Source organism: Bubalus kerabau, chromosome 11, assembly GCF_029407905.1.
Source record: "Bubalus kerabau isolate K-KA32 ecotype Philippines breed swamp buffalo chromosome 11, PCC_UOA_SB_1v2, whole genome shotgun sequence".
NCBI lineage: Eukaryota > Metazoa > Chordata > Mammalia > Artiodactyla > Bovidae > Bubalus > Bubalus kerabau.
Window position 1 is genome coordinate 16,076,482 of NC_073634.1, and position 22,955 is coordinate 16,099,436.

The following is a 22,955-nucleotide window of genomic DNA, read 5'->3' on the forward strand; positions in this document are numbered from 1 at the left end:
TATCAGGAAATGGTGCAGGAGACTGCTTTTGTCCTAAGAACAGTCCCCAAACCCTTGGGAAACCTAGAGAGGGTGTGAGGCTTCCCCAGACAGCAGAGCAGAAGGGAAGCTGGGCTGGCACAGATCTAGCAGACCCTTGGGTGCAGAAGCCAGGCCAGGAGGAGGCAGGGAGGGAGCCAGGGGCCAGCCCCTCCCTCTCCTTCCTGCAGGGACCTGAGGCAGCCCAGCCCAGGGTCCCAGCGTGCATTAGCAGAATTATACCAGGCGCTGTTGCTAGCTGAGAGAACAAGTAGGTGGGGACTCCTTGGGTCCCTGTTTACAAGTTTTGCATGAAGCTAATTGTTTGAGGGTTTCTGCTTTGACTAATGACACCAATAAATGGGTTCCTTCTGTACACGTTTAATTGAACCAAAATCATGGGGAAACCCTCTAAATAAGTAATGGGATTAAAATACAGGTATAGAACATTCTGCATTTCTTGGTTGAAACTATGCTCTCCCCTAATGTGAGCCAAGAAAATGGTGCATGGAGTGGTCCAACAGCCAGACCAGGCCTAGGAGATGCTGAACCAGACCTAGGGACCGCTAGTACTCTGAGGACTGCCTGCATCTCTGTGACTTCACCAGCATTGATATTACTTCTCATTAATTCTGGCTGCTTTTCTCCTAAGAACAGTCTAGAGAGGGTGTGAGGCTTGCCCAGACAGCAGAGCAGAAGGGAAGCTGGGCTGGCACAGATCTAGCAGATCCTTGGGTGCAGAAGCCAGGCCAGGAGGAGGCAGGGAGGGAGCCAGGGGCCAGCCCCTCCCTCTCCTTCCTGCCGGGATCTGAGGCGGCCCAGCCCAGGGTCCCCCCGTCACAGTCACCCAGCAAGGGCCCCACACTCACTCTGTGGCAAGTCCTCGGCCCTGAAGACCTTCAGACAGAAGTGCGCTCCACGGAGGGCCACGCCGATCGGCCTAAGCAGGTTGCTTTCGATGTCCTCCTTGTCTTCAGAGGGGTCTTTTCTCTCCAACTACAATACAACCAAATCTGACTACTTAATGAGTCCCCAAGCACAGCGTTTTCCCTTCCTTTTCTGAGAGCTTGACCAACACGCTTAAATAGTTTATCTTGAAGACAGGCAGATTTCATCCTGCCCACTCGTAGCCTGTGACCTCCAGCAGGTTCCTTAGCCTGAGACTCAGCTTCATCTGGACAGTGGAGACAAGGACACTGACCTCCCAGGCTCTGGGCGGGTCGACTTCGATAATGTGCCAGGGCACGTGTCACCAGCAGGCACTCAAGAACCACCGTCTCCTTCCCAACCCGCCCATTAAAAAACAGCGCACAAGTGACAGGGGTCTAGGCTGGCCACCGTCTTCAATAACGTCTGTCCATTCACCTGACCAGTATTTATTTAGCAACTAAGAAGTGTCAGCCTCATGCCGGGGGCGAGGGATGTAGCAGTAAACAAGGTGGACAGAGGTCCTGCCTGCGTGGCACTCACCCTTTCACAGTGAAAGCCACCTTTAAGCAAATGAATGCCATAGCATGTGCTGAGTGTTTTGATTAGAACAGTAATAATTAAAATAATATATATTGATTTTATACATGTTCTCATTTAATTCTGACAGCAAGCCCCATGAGCAGTGGGTCTCAGACTTGGCTGTACATTAGAAACAGGAGAGTCAGTGTCTTCTGGACCACTGCTGCACATTCCAACTAAAACACGGGTTCTGGTTCAACAGGTCTGGGGTGGAGCCCGAGCCTGTGCATTCCAACAAGTGCCCAAGTGATGTCCATGCTGCAGGGGGCCAGGGCCTAGAATACCCCACTTTACAGATAAGCTGGATGAGAGTTCACAGAGGTTGGATGCAGAACTAGGGGAGTGGGATTTAGGGAGAACGGAGCAAGAGGCCTGGTAACTATGGACACGGGAGTAGGGAACAGTGTCGGTGGTAGCCCAGCTTTGAGACCTGGATGATGGATAAGGCAGAGGCCTCAACTCACGCAGAGCAAGGGCTGACGTGCAGTTTGAGGAACAAAAGATCCACCTGCTGCACTTGGGCAGGTGAGGGGCAGAGGGATAGAGGAGAGGTGGCACAAGGCCATGCCCAGCAGTCCACTCCTTGCAGAGCTGCCTAGACCATCCTCACTCCGTCTGCATGTAGAAACCTGCTTCAGAATCCCTGCAGCCAAATTCTCCATCCCAGAGTGCCTCGTGTCACACAAGAGCCTGGGAAGGAACTAGTAATAGCTCTACACTTCCTTCAGCTCACATTCAGCCCTCCTCTACTTTCAGTCATAACACTGTTCGTTCCCATAGGCCACGATCACTGATCGAGCACCTGTTGTGTCCAAGACCTGTACTAGGCGAGAGGGGAGATAAAAGGGTCCATATTTACTATATTGTCCCTGACCTCAACAAACTGAGTCTCAGTGACAGAGACGGACACAACAGCTAACCAAACTAACGAAACATGGGGTGGTGACTGAAAGGAAAGATCCCTCAGTTTCCCTGGAGGACAAGGCAGCCGTCGTGGAGAAAGTAGCATCTGGACTGGGTCTTAAAGAACAAAGTGACTTTTGGTCAACAGAGGCAGAGAAGGCCTTCCGACAGGTGGAAAGGCAAGGACGGAAGTACACTCTGGAAAGGGTCACACTGACTGGCGTGGCCACAGCACAGAGTCCATGCAGGCACACACCAGCAAGTGGCCCTGCGAAATCAGTCTGAGGCCAAATGCTAATGGCCTTGAATGTGATGCTGAGGATTCTGGACTTCATCCCGAAAGTAACTGGCAGGCAGGGTGGGTCACTGGAAGATTTTTAAGGAAGATTTGTGCATGCATGCATGCTAAGTCACTTTAGTCGCATCCAACTCTGTGACTCCATGGACCATAGCCCACCAAGCTCCTCTGTCCATGGGATTCTCCAGGCAAGAATACTGGAGTGGGTTGCCATGCCCTCCTCCAGGGGATCTTCCCAACCTAGGGATCGAACCTGTGTCTCTTATGTCTCCTGCACTGGCAGGTAGGTTCTTTACCAGTCGTGCCACCTGGGAAGCCCATCATGTGATTGTACCTGGGTTTAAAGAAGGTGATTTTGGTGGTAATGTGGGGGCTAACTAGATTCACAGCAGCTGAACCACATCTTCATTCACAGGAAGGCCCAGATAAGATATGTGAGAGCCTGACCTTGGTCTCTGGTCTTGGGATTGGAAAGAGGAGAAGCATGCACCGTGGTCGTCACACCAACAAGACTGGCCAACTGTGTGCATGTTGACTTCCAGGTTTGGACTGAGGGATGAGGAAGGGTGTTCAGGCCTCTGACCTGGGGACCAAGGGGACGAGTGCCACTTCCCAAGATATCACCTAACATAGGAGTGGTCACCAAATGATACTGGGTTCCCATAGGTGAAGTCAGAGGGGCCAAAGGGACGTGTTCATGTGCTTTGTTACAGGAAACTGGAACCGAGCATCTGGAGCTGCGAGGATCCAGGCTGGAGGTGAGCGATTTAGGAGCCCAGGTGAACAGAGACGGGCTCCTCCACAGATAGACAAATACGCTGCAAAATCTGGCTGAGGCCAGATGGTCATGGGCCTTGAATGTCATGTCAAAGGCACAGCAGAGAGGCAGGCAGTGAAATCCTATTGAGCTGCTGAATTTGAAGAATCCAGGTTTTTAAAAAAAGGAAAAGAATGAGGGGAGTCATAGATGCTGAAGGAGGAGAGAGTTTCAGCTAAGACATGGCTCTGGAATCAAACACTGTGGAGCAGCAGATCAGATTAATGAGAGAAGAGCTCCCGGGACTTGGCAATGGGTGGGCTTAGGCAAATGGTTCAGGGAAGGAGGTCATGGGAGGCACACTGAACCAATGAAGGATCGAGCAGCTGGTGAAGGACTGGAGAAGGGGGACGTGGGGTCCTCTCAAGAGTTAGGTAGCCTTGAGGATGGCTGAAAGGACGAGGAAAACAGCTTGGACAGGAAGGGTGAAAGCAAGGGTATTCTGAGATCAGGAAATCTGGAGCCTCGTTCAGACCAGAGGACAGGAGCCAGAGAAGAGGCAGAACAGACTGAACAAAAAAGCAGGCAGGGCTCAAGCACATGCAAGGGAGGTGGGGAGAGGGAGAGGGAGGGAAGAGGAACTTCAGCCCTCACGTCGCTGCCACTGTGCAACTCTGCCTCTCTAAGGGGAGCGGAGGCGGGAGCTTAGGAAAGACTGGAAAGTTAGGAAACAGCCACCATGGAGAACGGGATAAGAAGCAAACATCACCCAAGTAAAAGAAGAGGTTGACAGCACTTCCAGGTGACTTCTGCCACCAAAGCTGACCAAAGGGTGGTGTGGACAGTGTGTCATGGGGAGGGTGGGGAACACGGAGATACAGCAGCAAACCCCAGGGCTAGCGAGCACCAAGCAAGAGAGAGGATGGGAGCCCGGGGACCAGGCTGCAGGAGGCAGCTGATGGGCGGGGAAACAGACAGGGGTCAGGGCTGTAACCTCAGTGAGGAAGAACCATTCACTGAGGGTGAGGGAGGGAAGGAGGCAGAAAGAAACTGCTGGCGAGAGGGATTTCTGAGCTCAAGGGCTTAAAGAAGGTAAGATCAGACGTTGACGGCTCATCAGGGAGGACACATTGGTCTCGGAACAATGGCAAACAGGGAAACCTGCCAGCAAGGACCCTCCTGCCCCAGGGGTAGGTAACAGCCCAGGAGACCAGAAGGAGGGAAATAACCAGAGAGGCAGGCTTCAGAAAAGAAGGCAGAGCTAAAGTTGGGAAGCTGCCATGGGAAACCAAAAGATGGCCACGCTTCCCATTCTAAAGACCATGGTGAGCTGGAGCAGAAAACACAGGCTTCCTTCTGAGCCGGTCTCAAGAAAAGTGGTTTCATCTGGGAAAAACCAGGGTCCGATGAATGGGGAGTGGAAGAAGGAGTGTTTTAGGAAAGGAGAACACATTCAGAGATGCCCTGCAGGAGCACGAAGGCACAGCGTCTGGAGAGACAAGCTGCAGAGGAACAGGGGATGAGAGGGCAGGGGAGGCGCCCTTGGGAAGGACTGGGCCACCTGAGCTCTGCCGGGCCTTGCACAGCACTCGGGGCTGCCCCAGTCCCTCCCACCGGGGCTGCCTAAGCCTGCATCATCAGCCAGCTCTTCAGCCTTAACCTCCTCAGGGACCTTGCCCTCCACCTTCCCATCACACACGGCTTTCCCCAGGGACTCCACCTCCCCAGCCCTCCCCTGGAGACCCACTTTCCCCCACTCCTGCCTTCCCCTGCCTTGATCATTTCAGTATCTGCTTCACCATTTGTGTATCTGATTTCCAGTTTTCCCATGAGATAGTCAGTATCCACAAGGACAAGTCACTCACCAATAGAGATCCTTGTCTTCCACCAACAGCATCTTAATCTTCCCTCCCCTGCAGCTGCTAGAGGAATGGCCACATCTCAAATCTCCAGCCGCTCAGAACCAATGCTCCAGGAAAACCTTGACCTTGAGACCCTTCTCTAAAAACAGCCTCCATACTATCTACTTTCTCCAATCCCCCTCATACCACGGGAGGAACTCAACACAGAGCTTGGCACACAGCAGGGGTTTAAAAAATGTGTGTTCCCTAGCCCTTCCCTATTATTTGTCCTCCTCATCAGCCTGGTCCTCCCTCACCCTCCCTGCCAGGCTCATCAGCTCCCCAGCCCCATGCCTCCACCACGCCTGCCTCATCCATGCCTAACAGCGCCTTCATCCACCTACCTTCTGGGTCCCGGCCACTGAGTATTAGGAGGCTTTCCCACAAAGCCTCCAGCTCCTGTGTTTACTCCGAAATCCTTTGGTCTTGTCTGTGTGTGTGTGTGTGTGTGTATTGTGCATGAGAGTGTGTATATGAGTGTATGTGTGTACACTGGAGTATTACTCATCCATTAAAAAAAAATGAAATAATGTCATTTGCAGCAACAAGGATGGACCCAGAGATTGTCATACTGAGTGCAGTGAGTCAGAGAAACACAAACGTCATATATTGCTTATATGTGGAATCCAAATAAATGATAAAAATGAAGTTATTTACAAAATAGAAATAGACTTCCAAACCTAGGAAACAAATTTATGGTTACCAAAAGGTGGTGGGGCATAAATTAGGAATTTGGGATTAACACACTACTATATATAAACAACAACGTACTGTATAGCACAGGGAATTCTACTCAATACTTATAATAATCTATAAGGGAAAAGAATCTGAAAAAGAATAGATATACACTATATATAGATGGGAGAGTATGCACAAAAGTATTAATGATGGTTCTCTCTGATGGGCAGAATGATGAGTGATTCATTTCATATTTATGCTTTCCCACATGTTCTACATTTCTCACAATTGCCATGTATCCTTTTAAATCAGAAAAGCTAAAGTTTTTTGTTTGTTCATTTGGTGCCCCCATGGCCCGGTAGTAGTGCTTATGAGAAGGACAAGGAATGTACTCACGGGGGCTTCATCTCCAGGCCCCAGCACACAGAGACTCGCTTTCAGGTAGCCTCTGGCCCCAGCAGAGAAATCGTCGGGATCTGAGAGCAGCAGCCACTTCCTGAGGTAGGCATGTCCTAAGGGAGCAACACCCTTGGTGACCCCAAATTGGAAGGACCCAAGTCTGCGACCACACCGGGGAGCCCAGGGTGGACTCCACTGGGTGAGATGAAGAACTCATCTACCCAGACATGGGGGAAGGACTCCAGTTCTAAAATAAAAGGTATTTTGAGTGTTCATTCAGGTCCAAATCAGAAATGTCAACAGACACCACTATCAGAGGCTGCCAAAGCCAGACCCCAGGCCATTTTCCTCCCCTTCAGGAAGTAACCAGACCAGACCAGTGACCAAGGTGTGGAGAAATCCTAGACTTGTCGTCCAAATGACTCATCCATCTGGAGGGACCCCAGCCTCCAGCAATCTTTGCTTAGGGCTTCCAGTTTAGCATTCCAACTGGGCCAGCTGAAACCCACATGAGGGTTTGATATTCCTGGGGACCTGTTTTACCCAGAAAATGAAAGCTGCCCTCTCTTTATTCCTGCAGCCTCACCTCCAAGATCGGACTCCACCTCTAAAGTCTAAAATCCCCAAGAAGAAAAGATGAGTGTCCCAAGTGGGTGCCCCCATGCAGCCGGAACCCAGATGCAAAGACCTGCCCAAGAGGGCAACAGGGCGACTCACGGGGCTCTCGGTAGATGCTGCCCACGTCCAGCTGAAAGCAAACAAGAGGCACAGGTCACGGTCCTGCCAGCAGAGTGTTAAACAAAGTATGATGCATGAAAATCAAAAATCTGATGCATTAAAAATCATGTTTTCAAGAACATTTGGAGACATGAGAAAATGTTGGTCACCTGTTATTACATGGGGAAAAAGTGGAATATATCTTGATTGAAGTTTGGTGAAGTGTATCTATGCATAGAAAAGCCAGAGCAAAGGAAACATGCTGGATGGTAACTGCACTACCTCTGGGTGGCAGATTTGGGTGATTTTTATTTTGTTCTTATTTTTTCCTATATTATATAATTTTCTATTAAAAAAACCCTACAGGTTTTGATGTGATGGTAGGGGAGGTTATGCATGTGTAGGGCGGAGGCATATGGGAACTCTGTACTTTCCACTCGATTTTGCTATGAACCTAAAATTGCTCTCAAAAACTACAGTTTTTTTAAAATCATGGATTACTTTTATAATTAGAAAAAAAAATTTTTTTAACCTCACCCTTGGGTTCTTACAATAAGATTAGAGACTCAAAACATAAGACCCCACTTATTATAGAATGACTCAAGCTCAATCCATTCTTTAAAAAAAAAAAAAAAAAAAACTGCTTCTCTAGAAAAACAGATTCCATTTTCTATCTGTGACTACTTCTCAGAGAAGGGGCCATATTTTATTTGGAAAGCAGAAGGAGGGTCAAATAAACCTGTGCCCTTTCTTTCCATTTGATAAATTCTTGAAGATTCAAAACAGAAAATCAATAAGAATGACATTAAAACGCCATTTGTGAAGATCTCCAGTACCCGTTGCCTTGACGCTAGTCTGTTAAACACATCCCATGCTATCAGTTCAAGGTCCTCTGCGGGTTCGTTTCTGCACGTCTGGGACACAGGAAGGGGCAGGGTCACCCCACACCGCCTCCTGGGCGACTCCCAATCTGGACCCACTCCCCAGCCCCGGTGAGCTCGGAGAACTGAGCACTGGAGTCGCGCTGGCCCCAGACGGCCAGACTGAGGGAGAGAGCTGCCCAAACTCAGGGCCCACACTGCCTCCCCAGGATGCAAAGACGGATGTGGATTGACAGTAAGAAGCTGAACTCCCCCCGTTGGAGAGAAGCGGGGCGATTTCCCTCTCCTCTCTTTTTCTCAGAACGTTTTCCTTGGAAAACTTGTCAGTATAAGTACTTTCCCTGACTCTTTGAAATGTATCTTTTTAGAAGCCAGAAAAGTCATTCCTCAGCTTTAGGACCCAGGAGTGCCTTTCCCCAGGCTCTCCAATCTCTGGCAAGGGAAGGGCCTACCTTAACCAAATTGTAAAATTACCTCCCATCATAAAAATGCAAGTTTGTTTTCTGATTTTTCTTGTGACTGTCACCCCAATTACCAGGTAAAGTCAGGATGAATCATGTGTACTGAAGGCGCTATCCTGGCCACTCACTTGGGCATTAGTAATTGTTTATTGTTCATCTCAAGAATACGTATGGAATGGGTTGTGTCTGCTTGGCTCTATACAGGATTTCTTTCTGTCTTTGCAATCTCTTATCAGATGGCCCATAATACCATCATACTGGTTTAATGCTTATTCAATAACAAAAGTGCTCTCTTTCTCTACTACCTTTGTGAAGAGGATTTCTGGGTTAGGAGAAGATCTTGTTTGGATTTTATCATCATATTTTTCCAAACACAGACCGAGACGGACAGGTCTCTGAGCACCAACCCTGCCCATCATCCACAGAGTTTCTGCTAATGTGGATAAACGAGAACTGATTGCTTTCAAAGAGAATAAACCATTTACCCGGAACTCCCCGATGAGAGCATCTGTTCTGAGGGAACGGGAGTCCACCACCTGAAAGGAAAACAAACTAAAATTCTGGTCCACAAGTAAACATGGGCCCAGACAGGTCTCAGCCCAGTTGCTCCTCCTTCCCAAATACCAACAGCCCACACTCTGGACAACACTGGCTCTATCCCGGAGATTGTTCCAAGCAACGCTCAACCCTCATGGAACCCCACAAGTAGGTACTATTATCGTTCCCATTCTCCAGATGAAGAAAGAGGCACAGAGGCCGCTTGTACAGAATCACACGTCCTCTCCCTGGCACAGGCAGGACTAGAAGCCAGATGGGTTGGCTCCAGAGCCCACACTTCTAGCCACTCAACTATACTGCCTTTCAGAGGAAGCGGGGATGATGGAAAGAGCTAAGGTCCAGTGAAACAAAACCTTGGCCAGAAGCAGACATATAGACAAACAAAATAAAATGAAAATCAAAGGACCACAGCACGAATGAGTCTGGTACCTGGGGAAGCTGGGCAGTGTCAGGGTCTCCCCACTCCGCTGCCGCCTGCATCCAAGCCCCGAAGGCATCTTTGTGCCAAGCAGAATGGGAGGGGGGAGCGCGAGGCTGTGAGCTGCTCCCTGTCACCCGGGCTCGGCTTCTAAGCTTCTGCCACATGCACACACACACACACGGAGCCCACAGAAAGTGTCTGATGGCTGGCACGTACCGTGATGAAGATGGGCTCATTGAACAGCTCCGCGGGAGAGTCAAACACGTTGAAGAAGAGAGTCTGTTGGTTCAGGGCGAGAGGGGGACAGATGAAGGCCCACTGAGCCTGGGGCCGGGAGGAGACGGCCACCGCCCAGCCTCCGGGGCTGGTCCACACAGTGAGTGTGCGGTGGGCTCAACCCAGCACCAGGCTCTGGGGATTCAACCTCACGGAAGTGGTCATCTCAAGGACAGGGTGGCCATCCCCACGGATGGTGGGGGTATGGAGCAGGGGGAGCCCAAGGCAGGAGTAAGAGCAGGAGCCCTCTCTCCAGTTCCTCAGATAACCTACTCAGGACCGGCACTGCTCTCCACCCAATGCTAGTGCCATCTGCAAAACCTGAGTGAACTGCCAGGCGTCTGCTGTGCGCTCCCACCAAGGCACTAGCCCTAACCCAGGGGCTCCCACCTCATTGAAGATGGGGCTGTTTCCTTTGTGGATCCGCGTCCGCTTGGTCTGCCCAGCGGCGGTGACCTTGACCACAGGCTTGATGTTCACCCCTGGCAGCTGGCGTCCCTTGATCACCTGGACCCTGATCTGAAAGCCAGGAGAGGCTATGAGCCGGAGGAGAGGAAGAAGTCAGGCACGCACCCCCACCCCCACGCGAGAGTCAGAAATCTCAGGGCCCACCCTCACAGCCAGCCTCTTGGGACAGGCATTAAAAAGGAATTAGGAAGAACATCGTAAGAACAGTATTTTCCCACCAAGTTCCTTGGCATCTATAACACTCCATGGTGCCTCATAAGAGCTGCCAGGCTGCCCCAGGTAAGCTGCCAGCAGTAAATTCCAGGGGTGGCCTGAGAATCCAGTCCCTGTTCAGTTCCTGCACAAGCCCCGTCTCAGACCCCTCAGTGGTGAGGTTCTTGGGGGACTTGAATACTCCTCACTGACAATTCCCTCAGAGGTCAGAGCTACATAGTGATGCAACCCCACTTCATCCTTATATAGTATAAGATGCAGCACAGAATGTCTGACATTCTTAGAAGTGAGTTTTCTTCATTGAACTTTCAATAAATGAGGGTTTCAAGAACATCTGTGCCTCCAAAGTTATGCAAAAGATTTAAGAATATTACGTTTTAAAGTGTTAAAACTTTCATGAAAAAATGCAGTGTTTACTGGTTCTAATTTCTAACCAGCAATTATTTATTTTAAAAATAAGCTGCTGTAGGATATATTATCAATGGCAATGGGAAGAGGGAGTGAGTGATTTTTATTCTTTTCATTGTATTTTCCAAATTTTCTACCAAAAAAATCATTTTTTTCATGTATTACTTATTTGGCTTCACTGGGTCTTAAATGTGGCATGTGGGATCTAGTTTCCTGACCAGGGATGGAAACTGGGCCCTCTGCATTAGGAGTCTTAGGCACTGGACCACCAGGAAAGTCCCAAAAGTTTTTGTTTGTTTGTTTTAAGGAGAAAACAATGGCATGTCTTGCAAATAATAATAAATTAGAATTCTGTCTCTCAGGCAAACACGAAAGTGAAAGTGTTAGTCACTCAGTAGTGTTCAACTCTTTGTGACCCCATGGACCATAGCCCACCAAGCTCTTGTGTCCATGGGATCTTTCAGGCAAGAATAGTGAAGTGGGCTGCCATTTCCTTCTCCAGGGTATCTTCCTGATCCATGGATCAAATCAGGGTCTCCTGCATTGCAGGCTGATTCTTCACTGTCTGAGTCATCAGGGAAGCAGGTGAACATTGTGGGTTATAACTAAAACTTTTCTGAAATTACCACAATTTGGAACTGAAATATAGTTTTATAATTCATTGCATTTAATAAATACATATTGACGTTTCCTGTTTTTAATTTTTAAAATAGTTCTGAAGTTAAATATCACTAAATGCAATTATATCAAAATGGAAAGTTCTGTAGAAAAGAAAAAAAAAAAAAAAAGACCCAAATTAAATGAGATAGGTTTTTGGATAAAAATAAGTCAAAGGGTTGGTTTTCATAGTTTTATTCTGTGACAAGCTTGAACAAATTCAAACTGCACATGACCTTCAGAAAAACCATGACTGTTAACAGGGGGAACGGATAGAGAAAAAAAGACAGGCAGAGCGTCTTAGATTTGGAGATCTTGTTCAAATGCAGATTGAGTCAGTGGGTCATGTTGAGTCATGCCCCAGGTGGCAGCCATGCTGTTCGTCCCTTTGAACAAGTATTCCCAGCCAGTATTCTTGCCTGGGAAATCCCGCGGACAGGGGAGCCAGAGCACTGGCTAGGGGGCATCTGGCTGGGCAAACAGGTAACAGCTGTGCTGATGCTGGCGCTGGGCAGTGACGCCCCCACCCCCTGCCTTTTTTTAAGAGTAAAACCAGGGGCTGGGCAGAGGCTTTTTCTAGAGGCCCCAAGACATGGCCTCCCCATCGAGCGTCTGCCCAGGACCCAGGGGAACCAGACTCCCCTCTTAGGACCTGCCCCACGGCTACACAGACAGGTCTAATGCTGGCCTCAGAGGCTGCCTCTGGCTGAAGGAGGATACCGCGGTCACCTGGAAGTCCTGCGGCTTGTCCGACAGCGGCTTTCTGGGCGCAGGCGCGCTTCTCTTCCTTCCCCCTCCGGGGTGGTAGGGGGGTGGATGGGAAGGTTGTTTCTTCGGGGTGCTGGGGGCCCCCGGGCCCAGAGCCCCGCTCTGGTCCAGGAATGGCTCGGCCTCGTCTCCCGTGAGCCCCTGGTCCTCAGTGTCCTCCTCTCCTCCTGTGTCTGGAGGAGAGGCTTGTAATGAGGCTGGGTCCCTCTGGCCCCTGGGTCCCAGCTGACGGCAGACCCAAAGGCCCAGCACCCACCTCCCCCGCCCCTCTCTTTCCCCAGCGGTCAGCCAGGACGGATGAGGGAGAAGAAGAAGAGCTTCCAACAGCTGAAACTTGAGGGTGGTCAGTCCGGTTAGCAGGCAGGAGGAGACAGAATGGCCCCAGCCCTCCCCACCAGGACCTGCAGGAGGAGCCCTCCTGGCTGCCTTGCCCGCTCTGGGGAGCTGATGGCGGCAGCTAGTGAGCTGGTTACGGGCAGGAGGGCCGGCACAGCCCAGCCCGCGTCTCACCCGTGGGGGCCAGCCACTTCCTTCCAGAGTGTCTCGTGTCCACGGTGCTGTCACTGAGCAGGGACCAGGTCTCGGCCTGGCTCTGGCCCCCACCTGGCACATGGGCAGGGCACAGCCCCAGGAGGGGAGGGAGCTGGTGAGGGAAGCCAACCCAGGGCCCCCCACCCTACCAGCCCTGCCCGCCCCGCCTGCCCCTGCCCAACACAAAGCTCCGGAACAGGTGCCCTGTCTGTCCAGATGGACCTTCTCGCCACCTTCGGGGCAGAGCCTAACTTTGTTAGATCCACCTCAAAGTGGTCCCAGCACATTTGGGACCCTCAGTCTCTCCATCTCGGTCACCAGGAGCACCCCCTTCATCCTCCCTCAACCCCAGTCCAGAGGGATCACCCCACCTCTGAGCTCAGACAGTGCCAAGGCCAACAAGAGGGGCCCCACTCTGCCTCCCCCACCAGGAGCCCCACACGGGCCCCAGGAAGGGCTCAGGGCACACCTGGGATGGGCTCCCTTCATGAGGGGAGAAAGGCTGGAATCTTTCCCAGGGGCAAGACCCCACCTGGCCCATCTGTGTGCTTCCTTTTCACTCCAGCAGGCTGAACTGTCACATCCCCCCCAGCCACCACTGACAAGCCAGCCACCCGGGCTGGTCCTCACTTCACAGGGCCAGAAGAGGTAGGTAAAGGGCAACCGTGAGGCTTGGTCAGTTCAGTCTGCTCACTTTCCACAAATAATAAACTGCAGGCCCAGAGAAGGAGTGACTGGCCCGAAGCCACACAGCTACTTGGTGTCAAGGCAAGACAGGAACTCATCCCCTGACATCAGCTCAGGGCTCTCAGGGAAAGTCCAACTCTTTCGCCACATGTCATTGCTAAAGACCTGCAGAGTGCTGGGCAGCGGGTGGGGCTCAGGCATCTCCTAGGATAGACCTGCTCCCCAGCACAGGCCTGCCCTCTAAAATTCCCAGCTCTCTGGAGCTGCAGAGGGCCAGGTACCCAGCGCCCACACAACACCCTCCCTGAACAGCTGGCGCTGGGAGGACGTCCTCACGCTAACCCTAGTGGCACCTATGGGGCCTGCCTCCTACTGCTTTATTTTGTAAGACAGAAGTCAGTTCTACAGACTCCCCACCCACCCACGGCCTCTCTTCGCCAGGCCCGGGCAGCCCCCAATCTAGGAAGGCACCCCCTTCCCAGGCTCAGGTGCCACCACTAGGCTTATCCCCCCGGCCCTGCCAGGGTGAGGGTGGGCTCCTCACCAGCCACCATATCCATGTCAGGCAGAGTCGGGGAGGGTTCCAGAGGTGTTACGGGTGGGAAGGTGGGCACGGCTCCGGGCAGCGGCGTGTAGGACACCTGCAGGACCAGCGAGGCCTGGAACAGATTGGGGTGAGAGGGCAGCGGGTTACTGTGTTGGCCTCCGACCACCGCCCTCCAGCACGCTTCCTGTCCCTGCATCCCTGTTCCTTTCCTCCAAACCAGGAATGGAGTCTGGTTTGCAAGAGGCTCAGCAAAGCCACCCCCAGGGGCCCATCAACAGAGTCACATGGTTAGGAGCACTGAATCTGGAACCAAGTTCCACCACTCAGAAGCTGGGTGACTTTGGCAAGATCTGAAAGCTCTCTGGGCCTCCGTTTCCTCATCTGTAAAGTGGGGGTGGTGACAGCAACGGCACTTTGGGCGTGGGGTCAAATGAGGGTTAAGTCCGTGAACTGAAAGCCTGGCAAGCTTCTATAAATGCATCAGCGAATGAACTTCACCTGCAGGACTTTTCAACTCTCAGCTTACGCCCATCTTCAGAAAAAAAAAAAAGCCCCCTTGGCCACTCTGCTCAGTCAAGGGTCCTCTCCTGTTTCTCCACAGACAGCTCAGCCTCTCTCTGCTCAGGCCCAGATAGCACTGAAAGGATGAGGCCCTCTTTCCTCCCAGAAGCAACCCCCAGATGCTCTGGCTTTGATCAGCGAGGAGGGGTGACCCATCAGGCCGTTCACACGGACGGGGGAGGCTGCCTTGTGCCCCCACCCCAGCCAAGCCCACCAGGAGACCAACACCCTTCAAAGGGCCTGAAGAAAAGGTACAGCCACGGCAGGTTCTCCAGCCTTGCTGCTCCCAGGCCAATGGAGGCCTGACCAAGCCTTCCCTGGTCCAGCAGGCCTCCTGGGGCAGCCTTTTAATCCATCAGAGTAAGAAAAACTCCAAAGCATGAAAGTTTCAGAATGTAAAAGGAATGTAAAAGAAAATAAATTGCATAATCCCACCATTATTCACATTTTGATATAATTCTCTCCAATCTTTTTAAATGAATAATGTTCAGCTCTGCTGCTGCTAAGTCGCTTCAGTCATGTCCGACTCTGTGCAACCCCACAGACGGCAGCCCACCAGGCTCCCTCGTCCCTGGGATTCTCCAGGCAAGAACACTGGAGTGGGTTGCCATTTCCTTCTCCAATGCAGGAAAGCAAAAAGTGAAAGTGAAGTCGCTTAGTCGTGTCCGACTCTTAGCAACCCCATGGACTGTAGCCTATGTAGGCTCTGCTGTACATCAAATATTTTTCTTTTACTTCATATGAGACAATAAGCATTTCCCCAAATTTTGATAAACTCTTTATATATATAACTGTTAATGATACATAATATCTTCTGAGCAACTCAGTGTAATTCACTAGACAGCCATCTCTGCTGAGTAATGTTAGGGATGTCCGGAAACCCTTGGAGCGAATCTTGGTCCTGAGATGGAAGGAGCTCACAGTCCTGGGTGTATCCAGCTCTGGAGCTTGAACCCTTCAGGCCGGGGCCTGGACTTGGGCAGCCAGGCTAAGGGAGGGCAGGGCGGGGGTGTGTGTGGTGGGTGAGAAAGGGTGCTCAGAACACTGAGGAAGGAGGCTGGACGCAGTTCGCCATCCCAGGAGCCCTAGTAGGAGGCCCAGCAAGGCAATGAGACCCTTAAGTCCCGGATCCAAGGCATTATCCTAACGGCCGTGCAGGTTCCTGAATCACCACCAGGTGTCGCCACTTGACCTGCCAGCGCGCCCCCCAACCCCAAGCTCTAGCGACACAAAGAACGGGCGCTCAGGCGGCCCCAGATAACCAGACCCGCCCACAGCCACGCCCATCTCCCTGAGCCGCCAATTCAGGTCTGGGGTGGCCCTGGGAAGCTGTGTTTTTCTTCACTTCATCCAAAGGCAATTTGGGCTCTTCGGAGCAGTAACGAATTCCAGGGTTAGGCCAGAGAAGGTAGATGACCCAGGAACATCTATTTTTGTGCCAGAAAACAAGGAAATATTCAAAGAACTATAGAAACGTGCCAAAAGGACCTTTTGACATGTTTTGCTTTTTTAAACATGAAAATGAATGATGATGGTAACAGACTAAACCACTGAATAAAACAGTAATATATGAATCCATATAGAAATAAATGAATAAATACGACAGGAGGACACTTTTCCTTACAGTGGAATGCCAGATGATTAATGCAGAAAAAAATTAATAATTGATTTAAGAAACCACCATTTAGCAAGCATCGAAGCAACAGTCCAACCAAGAAATAACAGTGAGTGTTAAACCTGCTGGATAAACATTAGATACGGAACAAAGTATTTAGAGTCACAAAGCACCTTCCCCCTGTCCCTAAATCCTTACTTATTAGAAAGGGGAATGGATGCAAGATTGGTGGAGAAACCCAGCAAATGCCAGGTGATCAAATGATCCAGGGTAATCACACAGAAATGAAACAAATCAAAATCCTGCCACTCTAGGGCATGATGGGGTCAGCACAGCATTGCGGTGTTCCATTCCTGCCAAAGATAAACACCCTAAATCTAATTGCAGGCAGATTCTTTACCAGCTGAGCCACAAGAGAAGTCCAAGAATACTGGAGTGGGTAGCCTATCCCTTCTCCAGCAGATATTTCTGACCCAGGAATCGAACTGGGAATCCTGCATTGCAGGCGGATTCTTTACCATCTGAGCAATCAGGGAAGCCCAGTCACGAGGAAACAGCAAGCAAATATGAACAGGGGGACATCCTACAGGACAACTGGCCTGGATTCCCCAAAGTCTCGAGGTGACAAGGTTATAAAAGTCAGACTGAGGAATTCTCGCAGGGGGATGGAGACTAAAAGAGATGGAAACGACTAACACAACACATGATCCTTAATTGGATCCTTTTGTTATAAAAGGCACTGTTGATAAAACTGATAAAACTTGAATGAGAATCTGTGGGTTCAATGGTAGTGTCACGTCAATATTAATTTCCTCTTTTTGAAGGTTTCGTTGTGGTTATGTAGGAGAAAGTCCTTAATCAGGGAAAATACACACTAAATTCAGGATGAGGAGTGAGGAGAAGGAATCAAATGGCTTAGAACAAAATATTCTTTCAACCACTTTTGCAGCTTTTTGCTGAATCTTAAATTATTTTAAAATAGAAGGTTCTGAAAATCTGAGAAATTTGCTTCTGCTATAACCACAGGAATCTCATTTAGCAGAGATGAATGAAACCCCCCTAACATGTGGTGGCTGAGGGCTTCTGACCCTAGGACCAGATTCCTTTGAACCACTTCCTGTTTCTCAGGGCTCACCTTGCCCAGCCACCATCCTTCACCACCTGGGGGCTTCCGGTACATCATCTCTGCGCAGAAGTGGAGCCGTGTGAGGGTAACTGCTCCACGCTGTGGACTGGGTGCCATTAGCAGTAGCCTCTGAAGCCCAAGACCATCCAGGTAACCCCGCCCCTCCTGGAGTTTCCTGAGCATCAGATCTCCACACTGAGAGCCCCCACCAACCTCCTGAAGACTTAGCAGCATGCCGGTGGCTCCAGGCACGAGAAGAGACCTCAGGCACGAAGCCAGTTCCATCTTTTACATGCCCATCAAGGAGCAACAGGAACATTCCTGGCAGCTTCCAAGGACCAGAGCCCAGGATCTAGAATAGATCTCGCAGCAGGGGGCAAGCTCCAGGGTCCACTGCTTCATGCCCAGGATTGGTTAATTCTGGAGACCTCTAGCTCTATTGAGAGTTAGGGAAACGGGGCCTGTCTGTGGGCCTCACTCAGGGTCAGGACCTCCCATCCTCACTGGGACATCATATCTCATAGCCTGTCCCCTTCTCTAGACATAACCAGAGCTGAGATTCTCTTTCTGTGGGATATATGTGAGCCCCATGCTCTCCTAGACAGTGACCCTGGCCCCCAGCCCCCAGTGGGACCCTCTTTAAGGCCCTCCATATCAAGGCACTCCATCTGACAGCCCTGTCCCTCAGCTCCTCAGCCCCAGCACCACCACGCATGCACCCTGTCACAGGCCATTATCAGTCAGTCATGAGCCCATCAAAGCATGCTACCCTGGAGCAGGTAACCTCAGTCACCCATGTCTGCCATCTGGGGCTCACAGTCAACAATACCACAGAATTCTGGAAGGTCCTGTCTGGCCCGCAGGCTAAGAGGGTCCAGGAAACCAGGACATCAGGAAAGGCAAAAAGACAGACAACCTCATCAGATCCTCCTACAGGTTACAGGCCCCAACTCCCAGGTCCTTCGCCTACCCTGCCGTGTTCAGCCCCACTGCTCACTGCCTGCTTGCTGGGCCACAGCCCTCCAACCCTGAGCTTAGGAAGACCAACCCTGGACCCACCCACCCCCACCGCTCCCAACACACTTCACACGCCTGGGTCACATTTACATTTCCCTCAGACAACACCCAGAAGCTGGCAGGAAGATAAGATGTGGTCCTGAGCTGGGGCAGGGGTAGCTGGCAGCATCTCGGTCACTTGAAGGATACTCAGGGGTTCACCAAAGCACCTCAGTGCCTGCTCCCAACATGCAGGGCCCATCTGGCTCCCCGGCCCATCCCGCCACTGGGTTTCATGCGCTCTTCTCACCCAGCGGGTTTCCCTTTCTGATCAGACTCTAGCTTGCAAGGCTGAGGAGCCACTGAATGGTTTTCATGGTGTATCATCCACACCCTCATCAGTAAGCTGCAATGGAAACACGTTTGTGAGTATGTTGCTCTCCTTCATGTGTGTCCAGCGCCCTCGTGGGCCTGGAGACTCCCCCAGGACAAGGGTAGTGTTCTCCACTTCAAGCTAGAGGCATCTGGATAAAGTTGGCATCTTTTCATGGCACGCAGCCCAGTGTGCCACGTCTGAAGGGACTTGGGTGAGAATGACAGGCAGGTGGAGCCCACAGGCCAGCCCACTGCAGGCCCCCCCTCCTCCTCCTCAGTCTTGCTGGGTTTCCTAACAATCCCACAATCAGCCTCACAATCTCCCATCACACCATCAGCAGCTTCCTTTGGCCCTCTGAGGTCATCTGAGCCACAGCTAACTGGGGATGCCTGGCTAGCTCTGCCCGCCAGACTCAGCCCAGAAACCAACCTCAGAAAATGGCCAGTGAGAATCCACAGCTGCTGACAGGGCTCTCCGTCTCTCTGACCACATCCCCTGCTCTGTGTGCTCCTGATTGCCGTGCAACCAGCCCCAGGCCCCAGGCCCTGGTGGGGAGTCCCAGTTCAGAGGGTCTCGGGACCTGCCTGGGGCTGCAGTGGAACTCAGCTCTATCACAGGGGCTAGAGGGTGGTCCCAGACACTCTCCACAGGCCAGAGACACCTCCTGGGCTGAAGGGAAGGAGGTCCCAGGCTATACTGCAATTTATAAGACATATACTGCATCATTGAGACGACCAAAGCATATTTTTCATATATAGTTGGTCTTTGTCCACATTTCCTGGCTTACAGCTCCCCAAACTCTTGGAATTTCCTAAGTGTTGAGAGTAACAAAGGTATCTCTTGTTATGTTAATGCGGTAACTTCTGGACCTCATCTGAGGCTGGAGCTGATTGCCAGGAGGACCAAACCTGTGACTGGAGGGTTGTAACTTCAGTCTTGCCCCTAACCTCCAAGGATGAGAGAGGGTCTGGAGGTTGAATCAATCACTGATGGCCAGTGATTTAATCAACCATGCCTATGCGATGAAACCCCAAAAGGATGTGATTCAGGGAGCTTCTGGGTGGAGACTGGGGAGCATGGTGCTCCTGGAGAGAGCATGAAGCTTTGTGCTCTTCCCCGGACCTTGCCCTGGGTGTCTCTTCAGTCTGGCTATTCCTTAGATATATCCTTTTATAATAAACCCATAATCCAGCAAGTAAAATGTTTCCCTGAGTTCTGTAAGCCACTCTAGCAAATTCCCTGAACCTGAGGAGGAGGTCCTGGGAACCTCTGATCTATAGCCAGTTGGTTAGAAGCACAGGTAACAGCCTGGGCTTGCCACTAGCATCTGAAAGGGGGCGGGGGCAGGACTGAGCCCTTAACCCGCGGGATCTGCTGCTGTAGCGAAGTAGATGGTGTCAGAATTGAGTTGAATCATTGCTACCCAGCTGGTATCCGGGCATTGCTGATTGGCATGGAGAAGCCTCCACACACACACACATTGGAGGTGGGTCCAGGAACACCTCCCAGACCCCGTGTTCCACTCCCACCCATCACCTTCTGGCTCTCACACCCTTCTTGGAGACATGGTCTGGGACGGAGTGGCAAGCTCCGCAGACAGCCAGGAGTCCCAGCCCAGGGAAGAGAAGGCAGTCAGTTCCTTGCTGGTGCTTGGGAAGTGCAGACAGAGTGCCAGAACACAGCGAGAGGAGGTGAGGTGAGGCAGCTGGGGAGTCACAGCCAGGCTCAGCCCCATGGTCGGTGTCTCAGGCCTGGGGGGGCCCTTGAGCTAGAGGGGAGCAGGGGCGGGCAGGCTGGCAGAAAACACCAATGTCACAGATGCACAGAGGGTGTGAGAGAAGAGAGGTTTGAGCAGCTCAGTCAGGAAGCGAAAGACTCTGGTTGGAGGCACTGGGGGCCTGACACATGGCAAAGTGGGCAACCCCCATCCCTGAGAGCAGGGGGAAAGCACCAGGCAGATCCCATGACTCCAAACACCTGTGTCCCCTGCTGCCTCGATGCCCTCCTTGACTCCTCCATCAGTGCTCTGCGTCTCCGGAGCCTGCCCTGGCCATCTTCAGGATCCCCAGAAGGGCCAGCTCAGAAGTCTCAGAAGTCCTAGAGCTCTTTCTGAAGAGCTCCAAGGACGGACAAAAGGGATTTAGCAGGCGATGCACCCTGCACGGACTACAATGTTCTACCAGTGAGCACTGTCTGAGACAGGGATGGATTCTCTAAGAGACATTTCCCCATCAGAGAAGAATCCCAGCCTTGAGGAGCCTGAGACACGGTTGGGGAAAACTCCAGTATCAGAAGGGCAGTGACCCCAGAGTCTACTCAAGCCCCTTCAACCGCTGAGAGTCGGGAGACACACACCCTGATTCGTCCCCATCTGGACACCGATTCACCATGTGACTTCAGTCACTCACTCTCTTCCTCCAGCTCCCAGTTCCAAGCAATGCTTCCACTCTCTAGAGCTCTGCCCAGACCGGCCACTTCCTGATTCACCAAGCCAGCCAAGAGACCCCAACCTCACACACACACACACACACACACACACACACACACACACACTCCACCCGGCAAGGTGGCCACACTCTGAGAGACTCCCCAGGACCCCACCGAGAGGAAGTATTTCCAAATCGATAGACTCCCCAGTGCATCCTGGGAGGTGGGGCTGACCCAGAGGAAAGGTCAGGAATTCTACAGACCATGAAGAAAGGACCCTGCAGGGTCTATTTAGCTCACTAAAAATAACGGAAGGCCGGGGATGAGGGCTGGGAATTGTCTGGGAGGGCTAGGAGAACACAGGGAAGGCTGGGGGAGAAGCAAGAAGAACAATGGAGGACGGTAAGGGGGTCTGACAGATCCCGGCGGGCAGGGGAGGGGGATGTCTGCCTCCCTCCCGCTGTGATCTGTGACCCAGATGACTCAGCTATTCCAGACCCGGAGAAGGGCCTGGATGGTAAGGAAGGACTACCAGGGAGATTGGGGTGCCGTAAGCAAGGCCGCCAGGAAGCTTGGGAAGGCATCAGGTTTCCAGTGAAACACCAATCCCAGGAGGTGACCCGGGGCAGACTGGTGTGAGGCAAGGCTGGCTCGAGCCCTGCTGGTGGGGCCCAGCTCCCTCTTCTGCCCCTCGCATCCTAGCCACCCCTGGGCCCCTCCTAAGCACCCAGAGCTTCAATCAGGGTGGGCTAGGCCTGGGTGCTGGGGGCTGGACCTTGACACATGACTGGGGTCAGAGAGCAAGGCCTCTGACAGAAACTGGCCGGATACAGAGGCCAGTGGACACTTACCCCTGTGGGCTGCTTCTTGGTGTCCAGCAGTGGGGCACTGAAGCTGGCAGACAGGTTGGGGGTGGCGAGGACTTCCCGGAGGGGGATGTTGGCTTCCCCCAGGAACCTGAGAAGAGGGAAAAGTAGAAAGTCAAAAAGCAGCCAAATGCACCCTGTTCTTCTCCCAAACACCCTTCACCACTGCCACCTCTCAGACAACCCATAGACAGGCTCATCTTCCTAGAACACCTAGGAATCCTCAAGACTTCCCTGGCAGTCTGCCGCGGTTACCCCATCACCAGGCCTGGAAGGCCAGGCCCCTCTCCGGGCACCAGAAGAATAAGAGACACTTTCCTCTCCCCCAAGGTCAACTTTGACCCCTTCTGCCCCTCCCCAGAGGCCCAACCTCACCACCCCACGTGCCTGGGCTGTCCTACCCTTCAGACCTAAACAGTCCACCAGAGCAGCCCCTCCTGGAAGAACACCTGCATTCTCCTCTCCCTCTGCAGCTCTCCTCACCTGCCACTACACAGACCTCCCACCTAATGTCCTCGAGCTGGGCCAGCAAGGAGGGTGAAGGGAAAACACTCAGACCCTCCTATCTCCAGACACAGGGAGAGAGGAAAGTTGGAGCACGGAAGTCTGCCCCACTCCCAAAGAGGCCCAGGACTATCACCCACACATGCGAGGCCATATCTCTGACCAAGGGGAGAGGGCCCATAAATGGATGGTCTCTTAGGAAAGAGAAGGTCATCACTTGATGACCAGTGAAGAGACCCTTCAGAGGGGGCCAAGGGAAAAGGTTGTGTCTCTAAGCCAAAAAGTGAGCAAAGTGTGTTCTGCAGCAGTAAGGTCATCAGAGCAGCAAGTGGCTTGGTCAGTCAGAACTGCGGCTGTGTCTGCATCGAACGTGGGCATGATTCCGCACCTTACTGTCGGGATGTGAACAACCAGTCACAGATGCGCTT

General features: G+C 51.9%; 1 protein-coding gene across 21 annotated transcripts in view; it reads right to left on the bottom strand.

The window, feature by feature from the left end:
- Positions 1-22,955, bottom strand: part of DYSF (dysferlin) — a 223,026-nt gene that overhangs the window by 149,619 nt on the left and 50,452 nt on the right. For 12 of the 21 annotated variants that reach the window (XM_055539677.1, XM_055539691.1, XM_055539684.1 and 9 more), the window contains exons 4-13: positions 22,009-22,114; positions 14,054-14,168; positions 12,802-12,894; positions 12,253-12,464; positions 10,168-10,296; positions 9,718-9,780; positions 9,008-9,058; positions 7,181-7,211; positions 6,461-6,576; positions 888-1,014 (exon numbers count right to left, since the gene is read on the bottom strand). In XM_055539677.1, coding sequence (XP_055395652.1) covers positions 888-1,014; positions 6,461-6,576; positions 7,181-7,211; positions 9,008-9,058; positions 9,718-9,780; positions 10,168-10,296; positions 12,253-12,464; positions 12,802-12,894; positions 14,054-14,168; positions 22,009-22,114 — 1,043 coding nt within the window. The remainder of the gene's footprint in view (positions 1-887; positions 1,015-6,460; positions 6,577-7,180; positions 7,212-9,007; positions 9,059-9,717; positions 9,781-10,167; positions 10,297-12,252; positions 12,465-12,801; positions 12,895-14,053; positions 14,169-22,008; positions 22,115-22,955) is intronic. The other 9 variants (XM_055539693.1, XM_055539689.1, XM_055539698.1 and 6 more) reach the window with 1 other exon arrangement.